Source organism: Lottia gigantea, assembly GCF_000327385.1.
Source record: "Lottia gigantea unplaced genomic scaffold LOTGIsca_53, whole genome shotgun sequence".
NCBI lineage: Eukaryota > Metazoa > Mollusca > Gastropoda > Lottiidae > Lottia > Lottia gigantea.
In genome coordinates this window covers 1,545,904-1,559,518 of record NW_008709815.1, presented here as the reverse complement: position 1 = coordinate 1,559,518, position 13,615 = coordinate 1,545,904, and the positions used below count along the sequence as shown (strand labels likewise).

The 13,615-nt window shown below is 34.1% G+C and overlaps 3 protein-coding genes across 3 annotated transcripts in view; 1 reads left to right on the top strand and 2 right to left on the bottom strand.

Moving 5' to 3' along the window:
* Nucleotides 1-890: 890 nt before the first annotated feature.
* On the bottom strand, nt 891-1,343 carry LOTGIDRAFT_126397 (hypothetical protein; the record flags this gene model as incomplete). Its single annotated transcript, XM_009062820.1, has 1 exon — nt 891-1,343. One exon carries the CDS (start codon nt 1,341-1,343, stop codon nt 891-893), a length of 453 nt encoding a protein of 150 aa, XP_009061068.1.
* Nucleotides 1,344-4,914: 3,571 nt separating this feature from the next.
* On the top strand, nt 4,915-9,136 carry LOTGIDRAFT_234656 (hypothetical protein). The gene is made up of 5 exons (XM_009062819.1): nt 4,915-5,058; nt 5,931-6,856; nt 7,282-7,542; nt 7,945-8,040; nt 8,671-9,136. Exons 2-5 carry the CDS (start codon nt 5,936-5,938, stop codon nt 8,737-8,739), a joined length of 1,347 nt encoding a protein of 448 aa, XP_009061067.1. The 5' UTR covers nt 4,915-5,058; nt 5,931-5,935; the 3' UTR covers nt 8,740-9,136.
* Nucleotides 9,137-9,724: 588 nt separating this feature from the next.
* The window catches only part of LOTGIDRAFT_126331 (hypothetical protein), a gene marked incomplete at both ends in the record, with an annotated part of 13,110 nt that continues 9,219 nt past the window's right edge, over nt 9,725-13,615 (bottom strand). Inside the window, 8 exons of the mRNA XM_009062818.1 lie at nt 9,725-9,766; nt 10,263-10,364; nt 10,926-11,006; nt 11,312-11,401; nt 11,891-11,966; nt 12,294-12,415; nt 12,760-12,854; nt 13,495-13,588. Of these exons, the coding sequence (XP_009061066.1) occupies nt 9,725-9,766; nt 10,263-10,364; nt 10,926-11,006; nt 11,312-11,401; nt 11,891-11,966; nt 12,294-12,415; nt 12,760-12,854; nt 13,495-13,588 (702 nt within the window). The remainder of the gene's footprint in view (nt 9,767-10,262; nt 10,365-10,925; nt 11,007-11,311; nt 11,402-11,890; nt 11,967-12,293; nt 12,416-12,759; nt 12,855-13,494; nt 13,589-13,615) is intronic.

The following is a 13,615-nucleotide window of genomic DNA, read 5'->3' as shown; positions in this document are numbered from 1 at the left end:
ACGTCTAGAGTTATAATCGGATTAGAATATCTGAACCAAAAAAGGAGAAAAATTAATATAGATCAAAATAAGTAAATGAAAAAAGAATTAAAAAAAAAATGACAATTAAAGTGATAAATGGTGCAGCCTTAATCTTTCCTTTCCACAGAATGAAATAAATTTTATTTTTTAAATTTGGTTACATTTTTTGGGTAACTGAGTACCCTCTTTAGCACAAATCGCATGAGTCAGTGCAGTGCGATGCACGGCTATGAGAGATGCGTAGATTTCATCTTAATTCAGAATGTATGGTAACTGGTAGCGACTACTTCGCAACGTCCTTAGCTGGTCATAACCACCATATAAGATTATCAAAATATCAAAATAAGGTTCAAGGATGATTTAATCCGTGACATAAACAACGCAGGTCATCGTACAATAGAAAAAAAAACATCACACCCAGTTTTATTGGATATTATGATTGCATAGATAAAAGTGGTGGTTTCATAGATTAAAGAATTGACTCTTGCATAAACCTACTGCAAATATAGGCAAAGCATAGATTTAACTTTTAATAAGAATTTAATGCTTTACGAAATATCATTCAGTGCAACGTGAGAATAAAATTTATCCAAAGCTTTCATAAAATGGATCTTATGTTTTCATAAAATGGATCTTATGTTTTCATAAAATGTGATCCAATACTTTCATGTATGATCCAACGCTTTCATAGAATATGATCCAATGCTTTCATAGAATATGATCCAATGCTTTCATAGAATATGATCCAATGCTTTCATAGAATATGATCCAATGCTTTCATAGATTATGATCCAATGCTTTCATAGAATATGATCCAATGCTTTCATAGAATATGATCCAATGCTTTCATAGAATATGATCCAATGCTTTTATAGATTATGATCCAATGCTTTCATAAATTGATCCACGGCTTTCATAAAATAAGAAAATTCAATGCTTTGATAAAATTGATTCAATGCTTTCATAAAATTTTTCAATGCTTTCATATATGATCCAATGCTTTCATAAAATTGGTCTAATACTTCCATGTATGATCCAATGCTTTCATAAAATTGATCTAATACTTCCATATATGATCCAATGCTTTCATAAAATTGATCTAATACTTCCATGTATGATCCAATGCTTTCATAAAATTGATCTAATACTTCCATATATGATCCAATGCTTTCATAAAATTGATCTAATACTTCCATATATGATCCAATGCTTTCATAAAATTGATCTAATACTTCCATGTATGATCCAATGCTTTCATAAAATTGATCTAATACTTCCATGTATGATCCAATGCTTTCATAAAATTGACCTAATGCTTCCATGAAATATGATCCAATGCTTTCATAAAATTGATCTAATGCTTCCATGAAGTATGATCCAATGCTGTTATATAATATGATCCAATGCTTTTATAAAATATGATCCAATGCTCCTAAACCTCGGCTTTCATAAAATAAGAAAATCCAATGCTTTCATGAAATAGATCCAATGCTTTCACATAATTGATCTAATGCTTTCATTTTATTTCAAACTTTCATAACTAATAGAACGTAAACTTTCATAAAGTATCGTCTGCTTTTGGAAAATATGACCCAACATGTTATGAAAAATCGATTTAATAAAACATTAGTTTTATTGTGAGCAATAAGTCAGGTATGAAATTGAGTAGAAAGTGATGACTGACTCCAAACTAAAAATATTGTCCGTTTATTGAATTTTTACCTTGCATGACGTGTTAATAGTCCCATTATAATTATCCATGTCACCAATCATACAATAAACATGTTATGATGTTTTGAACCAACGAGGGTATATCATATTTTAGGCTAATGTTTGGCTTTTAAGACATGGGCGTAGGTCTACTATTGAAAGAGTTCAGAGTATGTCGTGCCCAGCCCAGTCATCAAGTTATCAAGGCCGTCCGAGTTTTCATCACTGAATTTTGAGTAAGACGACTGTTACCGATCATGGCATGTTCCTTAAGCAACGGTACGATTATTCACATCTAACTACATCATCATTATCATTTAACGTAACGTGGCTTAAGGAACATGCTATCATAGGGGCTGAAGATCTAACTGGAAAAGGCGAAGGCTAATGCCAATGCCACTGGTCTGGCAAAACTTTTAGTATAGAAGAAAAGTCAGACGCCAACCCAATTTTATTTCAATAAATTTTGATTGGGTTTTGATAGAATTTAGTTCGATGCTTCTCTAGAGTTTGTGGTTTCTTGAACTATTCTGTCTTTTTTCAGGGAGGTGATCAATATTCAGGGGAATCGGTTTTAGAATTTATTGATACATTTCGAACAGATAAAAACACCTTTATATCCAATAATGATAAACTACACAAATGGGCAATGTGGAGGTCACAAGTTAACGGTTCTTTTATTAGAAACCTACCGGTAAGTATCTCTTATGCACCAAACTATGTTTAGAATCAACATTAAATATTTTTGTCCTGTTTTGCAAGACTACTCGTTCTTACCAATGAACAGAAAATAAGACGTATATTTCCATTTCATTTCATGTCGATCTGTCACATAGATTACCAAACTTATCAATTTTCAAGGTTTCTCAAGATATACCAGTAGATGAAACTACAATCAGAGAAAAGAGAATTAACATTGACCGCTTCATGGTTCATTCCGATACAGACGAACTCAAGCGATTACAGATGAAGGATGTGTATGGACAAGCAAATGGGTACCATTCACGTCTTGGGCACTCAACTTACTTCCTGTATGGAATTCCACGGATAGCAACGGGAAAGGACATTATTGAAGGGAAGCAAGTTAATCGTCGTAAAGGACCACGCGAGTTTGAAGATCAGGTCAGGTCTAGGACACCCTCACCACCTCCTCCTCCGAGAAGACAACATTTCTTCGTTGGTTCCTCCCAAGGAGCTAACTCTGTGATATCCGATGATCATGGTTTGACACTGGAACTTTCTCATGCTCTCAAATCAACCAGCGTGTTTGCTAAAACACTTCCAGAGCCTATGCCCCAAAAGAACACTAGACAACTTGAACCCCCTAAAAATGAGGTACCGATACAGCATGATTTGACACGCCAATTTGATGTACGCCTATATGAGACACATCGTGTTGTGCCCCGAATTTTGGTACCCGGATACGTGGTCCCACAAATTAAGGTAGTCCCGCAAATTAATGTACTTCAATATCAGCCACCCCGATATGAAATCTGGAGGGAAACGAACCTCATCAGAGATTCTCAATATGAGTTGGAGTACCAGGAAGGCTGTGTTGAATTTGAAGACGACAAATCAAGCATATCTGGATATATCAGCACTTAATTTAATACAGGAAGCACAGCATCTCCAATTTTATGCATATATTATTTTTGTAACTGGACATTTTGATTTATATTTTAAATCCATGGCTTCAAAAAAATCGGAACTTGCCTGTTGTGTTTATTTCAATGTTTCTCCGAAAGATCTCAAAGAAGGTCCACTTTGACACTTATATTTGTAGTTTGGATACTTTGAAGTATCTAAGACCTTTCATTGTTCCGAAAAGTTTTGAAACATGTTCCAACATTTTCATATATTTCGTCATAGTTGTTCAAATTTTGGAAACGAAATAAGATTATTTAATATTTTGTTGTACATTGAAATTTACTTATATTCCCTATACATTATTATTATTATTGTATAAAGGTTTATAGTCGTCTAAATATGTGCTTTTTTCAGTTGATATAGCTCAATATCTATCTGCTCAAAGTATATCAAATTTCAAATTATATTTCAAGTTACATTGGACTCTTCTCAGTCATGGGATCGACAGGATAGGCAGATAGTATTGCCCTGTCCGAACAGCAAGATGTGTTGAAGTCTTCTCTTCAGTCCGTCTTACCTGCAGCACCGTTTGAAGAAATCACGTATCATTTTTACAGGTAGTAGGTTGTAACTAAATTATGACCATTGGATGCGCTATACCAAAACGTCGAATTCAGTATGCGTCAACTATGCGGAGGGGTCATAGTCGCAAGACTCTCATAGTGATTCCCCCAAGAAAATTTGCATTGGCGCATTCTGACACATATTTTGGTGCATAAACGTATACAAACAATTTGGGATGCAAACCATATTTCTAGGGGGGTGAGGAGGGGGCAAATGCACACCCTCTCCGCCCTTCTATCAGATATTTTTGACGTCAAACTTGCCACACGGGTTTTTCGGATGATCATGAACAAAATCCAATTAAAATCAAATTAATCGAAAAATCAAATTAATCGAAATATTGACCCAATTATAACCGACAATCCGACGATATATATGTCACGTGAGTCAATGATTCACAGCTGTTAAAATACGACGTAGGCGTAGTTATTAAACTATAAAATAATTACAGTACACGTAGGTCAAATAGATGTTAAACAGTTTCCAGTAATCTTAGCTAGCACAATTCGATACTTTATGTTAATAGCTTAAGGTAAGCTTTTTTCTGTAGATAATTCAAAGTAGATTATGTAGATTATCAGTAGGCTTACATTATTCATTTAAATATATGGAATCTAGAGGCTAGGTTACCATGTAGGCTTACTATCTGAATGAATGCATTGAATTGCGCCAAAAGACAATTGATTACATGATTTATAGCATCGATTGACCAGACCTTTCATTATATCCCATTGCAAAAACATGGTCTGGAAAATCGGATAAAAACTTTTTTTCAGAAATGTAACTTTCCTTTGAAAAAGATATACCAAATGTCTGCACAGAACTGGTCAGACCTATAGCAAGTCAAATTATGTAGGCTATTAACTCATAGTAAGTGCAGAAAGGTCATAAAAGGTCATTAACACATGAAAACTACCGTTATGTAGTCGGCAGACTATATCGTATCAGTCATACTAGTAGCCTATTGTTCAGTTTCGTGGCCCACCACCATCTATCAGTGTTCAACAAGTTTAATACTAGACAAGTATCGAGTTTTTACTAACAGTTTTATCTATTTTTAGTTGTACCAGAGCATGTGAATTGGATTGCTAAAGTTGGCAGTTAGAATGTGCTAAGGTATGTATTTGTATTTTGTATCAGTAACAGTCCTTGTATATCATTATAATGACCATTTTTAACCTTCATTTAATAACGACCTTTGAACGAAAGACCATGTGTAGCTTACATGAGTAGGCCTAAACTATTTAGATATATAGTAAAGTAGTGTGGTATAGTGTATAGTTAGTCGAGCTAGGCCTATTTGACCGCCATTTTGGTTTCTACGGAAATCAATAACCTAAATAAGAAGAAACTACTACTAAGTACTACAAATGTAGTAAAAATAGATGTTATTGGACACAATTGAAGAGCAATATTTTGTAGGCCAATGTCTCGTCCATGAACATACATGTATTATGTAGTACTGTACGATAAGGGGCAGCGTGGTTTTTATTAAGGTAGGGGAGAGTGGGGCAAAAAAGTGGAGTTAGGGGCGCAAAGGGACCTGATCTTTATAATATATAACTCTAAGATTTACATAGAGTTCATGTCGCCATAATTTTTATGCTATTTGGTTTATTCTCAAAAAATTAAGTGTGGTATTGTGCTATTACCCGATTTCCATTTATTATATTGGTGCGCTTAGAAAACAAAAACTAACACAAGCAGTAGCAAATGAACGGAAACAACAATAAATTGTTCTTCATACGCGGCACGGGTGTTTTAAAAGAAGTCATCATAGCTGTGAATATTAATCTACCCTCAGAGGATAACCTGCACTACGGAACAGCCCTCGAAACCCCAGTAATTCAGGCATCATTGCAATTTATGTGACATATTTTGTGATTTAACCATATTATACAAAAAGTTGACAACGTGAGTTGCTGCACCTTGATCTACCTACAAAACAAAATGTTTGTCAATTGAAATGACCTTTCTTTTCCTTCCAGATACAATGTCGAATGAAGAAGAACATACGCTGATTAGAGATATTTTCTATTCTGGCAAGGACACTGATGAAGATGTTGATCCTGCTGATGCTAACAAGGAATGTTTAGACCTATATCTTCCCGCTGGGGTACACTTTGAAAGATGCAACGACACCGAGAACGGACCACTCCGTCCATCTTCTAAAAATCGAGCGAATCCGGACCAGAAGGTGCCATTTGTTATTTTTGTACATGGAGGAGGATGGAGAAGGGGGGACAGGCAGGTTTGGCAGCATTTTCTCAGTTGTTGGGACACAAACATTTTTCTTGCTATGGTCTCCTGGTATTACGGTTGGTATTCCAATGTTGGCGAATGTCTTGCGAATTCAGGAATCGCATGTGCCGTAGTTTCTTATCCATTAGTGACAATAAACATAGCAATTATTCTGTGGGAAAAAATGACTTCCTTTTTGGGAGGCGTTTGTATGTCTTGCGTTTTGAGTGGTATTGTTATGTTTTTGTACGGAAATCCATCGATCTCTTCGGTGCTCTGGACTGGATTACTTTCATACAGTGTTTTCATAATGGTGCTGATGTTTGTTAGAACAGTATCGTATAGGATGAACGCTGGACGAAGGAACCTGCTGTGGTTAATATTTGGTGGTGTTAGTTTTGTTATCTGGGCAGCAACAGATGATTACCTTTACTATATTTCTATTTTCTCGACGATATATACCCAATCTATTTTAATAAGCAAAAAGATCATTCTACCTCCAGTAACACACGCTGATCAAATCAAGGCAGTCAAGAGTGCCATCGGATGGTGTAATGCTCTCTGTGATAAATCGGACTATTTCTCTGATATCATATTAATGGGTCATTCGGCTGGGGGCCATTTAGTCAGTTTGGTGTCTCTAGAACCTCAGAATCATTGCCAAAGAGTTAAGGTAGGTTACCAATTCTTTCGAATGTCCAATTTTATCAATGCTGTTTTCCATTTGGCAAAGAGTTTCTGAACGTATCCGTGTTTTAGCTTCACAAGCTCCTACAACTTAATCATATAAACCTTAGTTTGCGTAAGCGATCCATAAAAAAATTAGCAGCTTAAGCTTGGTTTCTTGTTTATACCGGTGTCAAAGAATTAAGTAACAGCATGATATACGCCAAATCAGATCTTGATCTTAGATTAAATTCACATAGCACACGTTCGCGTAACTGGTGATAAACTCACAAAAATGCTCCTGGAAAATGGTCGTTATGCAGAAGATTGCAGATTCATCGTCCCTTTTGCTTTAATTAACCAATCTTTCCTATCGTATGAAACCTACTGTGTTTATTGAAAATAATGGAAGTCTCTTTGTCTATTTTTCAGGGTGTAATATCAATCAGCGGTGTTTATGATTTACAAAAACTTGCCACGGGCTTGCTTAAATACGTCTACCTCCATCCAATATTCGGCACAGATCCGTCTTTTTGGCTAGCTTATTCTCCACGTCATATAGCCAAGTGTCAAGCAGATTACAAGCGCCCACCATACTTACTCGTCAATGCTGACCAGGACATGCATCTGATCAAAGACGCCAAAGATCTGAGCGAGACGTTCAATGAACACAACATCTCACATCGTTTGATGGTAATTCAGGGCAAAAACCACTTCACTATTATGAATTTATTTAACAACTCGAACAAAGAGAATCGTCTAATTAAAACTTGTCTAGCATTTATTAAGACTTTAGATTTAGAGAGCTAATTTATCAATATATATTTATTTTTACGTTTTTTGTGATAACGTTATTAAAATTATATGAAGCATTTTGTGTCATTTAGGTTACTGCATTGAAAGGCCAAAAGTCGATCTTGCGACTGGTATCATCTGCGGGCAACTGTATTTTAGAGAGGAATACAGTTGCAATTGTTAGTATGGTTCTTTTTGCTGTAGACTCTACGCTCAGAATCTCACTGACTTCCAGTTGATCGTAATTGCCAGTCTTCGTTCAATATTCCGATAGAAGGGTATCGCTCGTGTTGATTTCAGTATATCCTGAACCCATCTCAAAGGCTTGAAACGAATGCTGTTAAGAAAATAACCCTTAATGGTGATGACCATTGGAAAGGGGATGGGGGACTGCAGGTAGGATTAACCATCACGGCATTGTGATTGTGAAATGAAGGTGAGCTGGAGCAGACACTTTTCTCCTGAATCTGGTCGATTTTAAGGCGGCCTATCTTCTGTGTACTAATACCATGGACAAAACAACGCAGTATTTTAATCTTCAGAACCAGGGTACAATCTTTGGAACTTAACAAAAGAATGTCATGATTAAGGTCATATGTCAAATATAATCTCAACAAGCTAAGAGATATGAAGATCAAATTTAAGTTATCGTGTCTTAAGATATAATAAAATATGTTGTGGGTTTATCAAACCGTAGAAATTACCCAAAGACCCAGCTGGATTTTTAGATTTTCGTAGCCATTGCTGGGGCATAGAAAAACAAAATTCTAACATAAAAATGAAATCTTTATTCCAGAATATCACAATCACTATTTACACTATCACCATTTTAAACATCAACTTTATCTTTCAAGATCTAATTTTCTCCATGATCTTTCAGTAATTATTTTTACAAATTCAACTCAAATCACTGGGATTTTTAATGATATTTGAACATAAATTTTACTAAAATACTTCTAAAAAGGTTATCAAGTTAGTAATTTGGGGATATATTCATTCTATTTGCATTATTATTTTGTTTTCCAGACCTTTATAATGAAATGCCATTCAAGCCAAATGCACCAAATTCCAATAAAACTAGAAAAATCACAATAGAATCCCTTGGACATGATTTCTGTTATACCTTATGAAGGTCCGGACAATATTCAGAACGTTAAGTGCACAAAAACACAAATATTTCAACATTTTATACAATAGCTGCCATAAGTAGAAATATTGTGCATTTATTAAAAACAGACACATGATCATAACAGGTCTACCACTAACACAATCTAAATAAATCATCATTGTTATCAAACAATCATTAACTGTCACTTGTATAAGTACCAAACTGCTTATTTCTTCATTTCTACAGTATAGCACTCATATTTGTGCACATTCAGTGACTATTCAAATCATTGGTATACTCTATATTTTAGATAGCAGTAGTAATAAACTTAATTTCAGTTAGGTTCAGAGCTGTTGATTTATCGGTCTTTGCCAGAAATGTCTGATTGGTGCTCCTAAATGACTGACTGCAAATTTGATCTTCAGCACATCTAGGTCTATTATTTCATGTTAAAATGTCCTTTAATGTTAATGTTAAATTTCTAATATCAACAGCCCTGGCAGGCCTATTTCAATCAGGATGCTTTCATACAATGGTATCTTATGTACATTAACATCTATGATAGAGGCTAAAGTCACAAGAGATATCAATTCATACAAATACTGTGAAACCAGTATTTCATAAAGGATACCCTGAATCAACATTTATTAGATTGCTAATTTAGCATGAAAATGAGATTATGCTAAAATCATAAAAACATATAACAAGCAAAATATATATAAAATTACCTTTTTTGCAGTTTTAAGTCAATTTTTTTCTAAAAGCATTTGTTTTTTTGCAAGTTTTAATTTTTTTTGCTTTTTTTTCTTAAGGTTAGCAAATCACACACAGGACATAATATACACATAATATGTGCTGCATATACACATAATATGTGCTGCATATCCTCTTGTTATAACACATTGGTATTATATCCCTGCACCAGTTATATAATATCACATATCACATAGTTCTGTTTAATACTGATTATAACTACACCTCGATCTGTCCCATAGGTTTTAAATCTGGCGACACCTACAATATCAAATCATATAAAGAAAGAAAGATCTATATTTTACAAGGATAACAACTTAAGTTCACAAAGGATCCTTTCTACCAGCTGGTCCTTGGCCAAATCTATTGACATTGCTCTTTCCCAGATTATCCATACCCATTTACGGCTGAGTTGACTGGAATTATGAGTGAAGATGACTTATTCAAGGTCATCAGACTTTCACACGCCTTCCAAGATAAGAGCCCACGTCCACATTTGTTTGACATAGCCCAGAAAATAATGTAACATGAAAAACCAATGACCTAATCAATTGTGCTACAGAATTCCAAAAAATCATTTACTGCAGGAGAGATAAAAATGAACGCTCTATATTCTAAATAGCTTGCCAGGCAAGGTAATATCGTCCACTCAGCCAAATTCAAGATGTTTTCCAGAAAATTATCTTGTCTCATTATACTACTAAAACTTTTTTAAAAACATTTTATTCAAATCAAGAAGCAAATATGTTTATATTACCTCAAAATCAGCTGCTGTCTTTTCAATAATATCTTCTATCAAAACACCATCAGCAACCTCAGTTAATATTAAACCATTTTCAGGATGGATATCAAACACACCCTAAAATAAATATTAACAATCTTATCTTCAGCTTTCCTTATAGAGATATCTATTCAGCCTTTTCTTATAGAAATATCTATTCAGCCTTTTCTTATAGAAATATCTATCCAGCCTTTTCTTATAGAGATATCTATACAGCCTTTTCTTATTGAGATATCTATACAGCCTTTTCTCATTGAGATATCTATTCAGCCTTTTCTTATAGAAATGCCTATTCAGTCTTTTCTTATAGAGATGCCTATTCAGCCTTTTCTTATAGAAATATCTATTTAACCTTTCCTTATAGAGATATCTATTCAGCCTTTTCTTATAGAAATATCTATTTAACCTTTCCTTATAGAAATATCTATTCATGCTTTCCTCATAGAGATATCTATTCAGACTTTTTTTATAGAGATATTTATTCAGCCTTTTCTTATAGAGATATCTATTCAGCCTTATCTTATAGAAATATCTATTCAGCCTTTTCTCATAGAGATATCTATTCAGCCTTTTTATTTAAGGTATATCTATTCAGCCTTTCCTTATAGAGATATCTAAATAATTTCAATATGATCCTACCATTTCAGTAATAATCATATCTACACATCTCTTGCCAGTTAATGGTAATGTACATTTTGGTAATATCTTCTTAGCACCTCCCTGAAACAGTTAGACTTCTTTTAGTAATGGAAGGGAAATAACCCTACTTATTCAGCAAAAGCTACAATTTTTGCCCAATATTTGACAAGTGCTCTTTGAGGCAAAAGATACAGTCAAATGATATTGGTGAAGATCTTTCAGAGTTTAAAGCAAATTCGCCTAAAATGCTTTTAGATTTAAAATTCAATTGTCTAGGTAGACCTTGGTAGAATGTACAATATGTAAAAAATAAATATGAATGGCCTGGGCCTATTTTTCTCTGAGATGGCTCACAAGGAATTGTTCATAATGTAAACCTTGCTGACCTTAGCACTATGTTCCATAGTAACAACTACTTTAGTCTGATGACTTGATACTAAATCCATAGCGCCTCCCATACCTTTCACTAATTTACCCTGTTGATACAAATAAACATTTAATATATCTTCTAAAACCAAAATTACCAAATTCTGGACAGAGTCAAGTTAATTCATAACCACTTCAATGATAACACTAAAGGTGCTCTCACACCATAGCAATCACTGGTCAGATCGCTTGACCGATTCTCAGAACGGATAAATTTTCTAATGTAAAAGGGGTTTAAGAATAGCGGTCATAAGTTTCAAATGCATTTATCTTGCAACTGAGTTGTGAGTTTTGTTCAGAACTCATGGCCACTTTCATTATTCACAACTATATGCAACTGGTTATCGCTATGGTGTGAAGGCACCTTTAGAACTGTTATACTGGTTACCACATGTCCTCATTTATATTAGCAATTGTACTAACTGGTTACTTCTAGACTTCTTGTTACGAAACCTTGGTTTATTTTTCAAATTCTTGCTATCAAGTTTCCAATAGATCAATATTATCCAAACTTTTGTATATGACTGTTTAATACTTACTGGTATCATCCAATTAGCTATATCACCACGTCTTGATACTTGCATAGCACCTAATATTGTCAGATCTATATGGCCACTGCAAAAGCAATCAATTTATAATGAATAGAGTTTTACATCCTACTTTTCTACACCTGATGGGACTAATCTGCAGTATGCAATGAGGTAAATTTTGCCAGGACAACATTAGATTATTCTTTTTCAATTTTCAACTGTTGAAAGATTTTAAACATGACAGCCTATGGTACTAGGGACCTCAGTCTATTATCCAAATCCAAGTGACTAGGCACTTTTCCAACCTCTGGCCCTTATTTTACAAATTAGATCCTCCTACAAATACAGGTACAACCTGCATTACCTTCATGTGTACATACCTTTACATTTCCTAAAATAGAATTCCTCTTACCCTCTAATCATAGCAAATGATTCATCACTGGAGAAGAAAGAACTGCCTTTAAGACTGGTAACTGTTTCTTTACCAGCATTGATCAAATCAGCATCTTCTTCACCTTTTCTTGGGAAAGGACCCTAAAATCAGTCAAATTGCACTTTAAGACTAAGTTTTTCAAATGTTGCCTGTAGTGCTGGGTATTTCAAATCATGTAACAATACAATACATATTGCAATATATGGGCTATAATACGATAAATGTTGCATGCTATCTTCAAACTTTCAATGATTTTTTTGCCACATTCAATGATTTTAAAGCCACATGATAAGATAAAGTATCAATACATGACCACACAATATGATACACGTATCGCAACATGATATATCGATACATCTAGATATATAGTGTACCTATAGTTTCCTGTGACTTCCAAGGGCATTACCTAATATCTTATCAATGAAGGGGCATAAAATGTACTTACCAAACCTAGAATACCATTTTCACTTTGTAAACTAACTTGTATACCTTTAGGTATATAGTTACTAGCTAACATTGGCATACCAATACCTAAATTAGCTATTATAATGTTAAGGTACAGAATATAATAATACCAACACACCTAGTCTTAAAGGTCAAATTCCAAAATTAAAACTTAAATAATCTTAAATATGATGACTTTTACACAGAACAGTTGTATTTAAACAAGGCTTGTGGGATAATTCTTTCTCCCATTGAACACAATCAAATGGATTTTTGTTTTATGGCTTTGGCATTAACATTAATAGCAAAGATTATCTATGTTTGATGAACTCATTTTCAAAATTCTGTTATCATAAATAAAATCTCATCAAATCCTATATAAATGAGGCAGGAAGTTTAGCACTCTGATTAAACTGCAAATCTGAAAGTTTCGTTTTGTGTTTTTTCTGAGGGTGACTCCACTTGCAATCAATGATCTGATAAAATTGTTTTGCATCTCCTGTTCTACTACTGATCAAAATTGAGTGTAATTTACAGAAGAATCTTGTCTGGATCAAGATGGCAAATGTATTAAACTGCAGAAAAAACAAAAATGGATGCCTTGAAAGCACTTACTCAGTAGCTCTACAGTGACTTCCATACATGTATTGACCACAATAGTCATTTTGTACCCTGTGGTATATTAATTGTACTTTTAGAATTGTAGAATGAAAGTGCTCCATTAAAAAAAGGATACCGTACATGCCATCTTTAAATTCTAAAGCTGCTCTTCTGATAATTTTCTCTCTCATCTGTGCAGCTTCACTTTTAGGTTTATCATCTTTTCCTTTCTTTAGCAAGTGTTAATCTCTATCATA

Bases quoted from the DNA above. Each gene is read 5' to 3' on its own strand.
- LOTGIDRAFT_234656 (XM_009062819.1), top strand. From the start codon at position 5,936: ATGTCGAATGAAGAAGAACATACGCTGATTAGAGATATTTTCTATTCT. The intron at 6,857-7,281 runs GTAGGTTACCAA...TCTATTTTTCAG, and splicing joins ATCATTGCCAAAGAGTTAAG to GGTGTAATATCAATCAGCGG. The intron at 8,041-8,670 runs GTAGGATTAACC...TTTGTTTTCCAG, and splicing joins AAGGGGATGGGGGACTGCAG to ACCTTTATAATGAAATGCCA.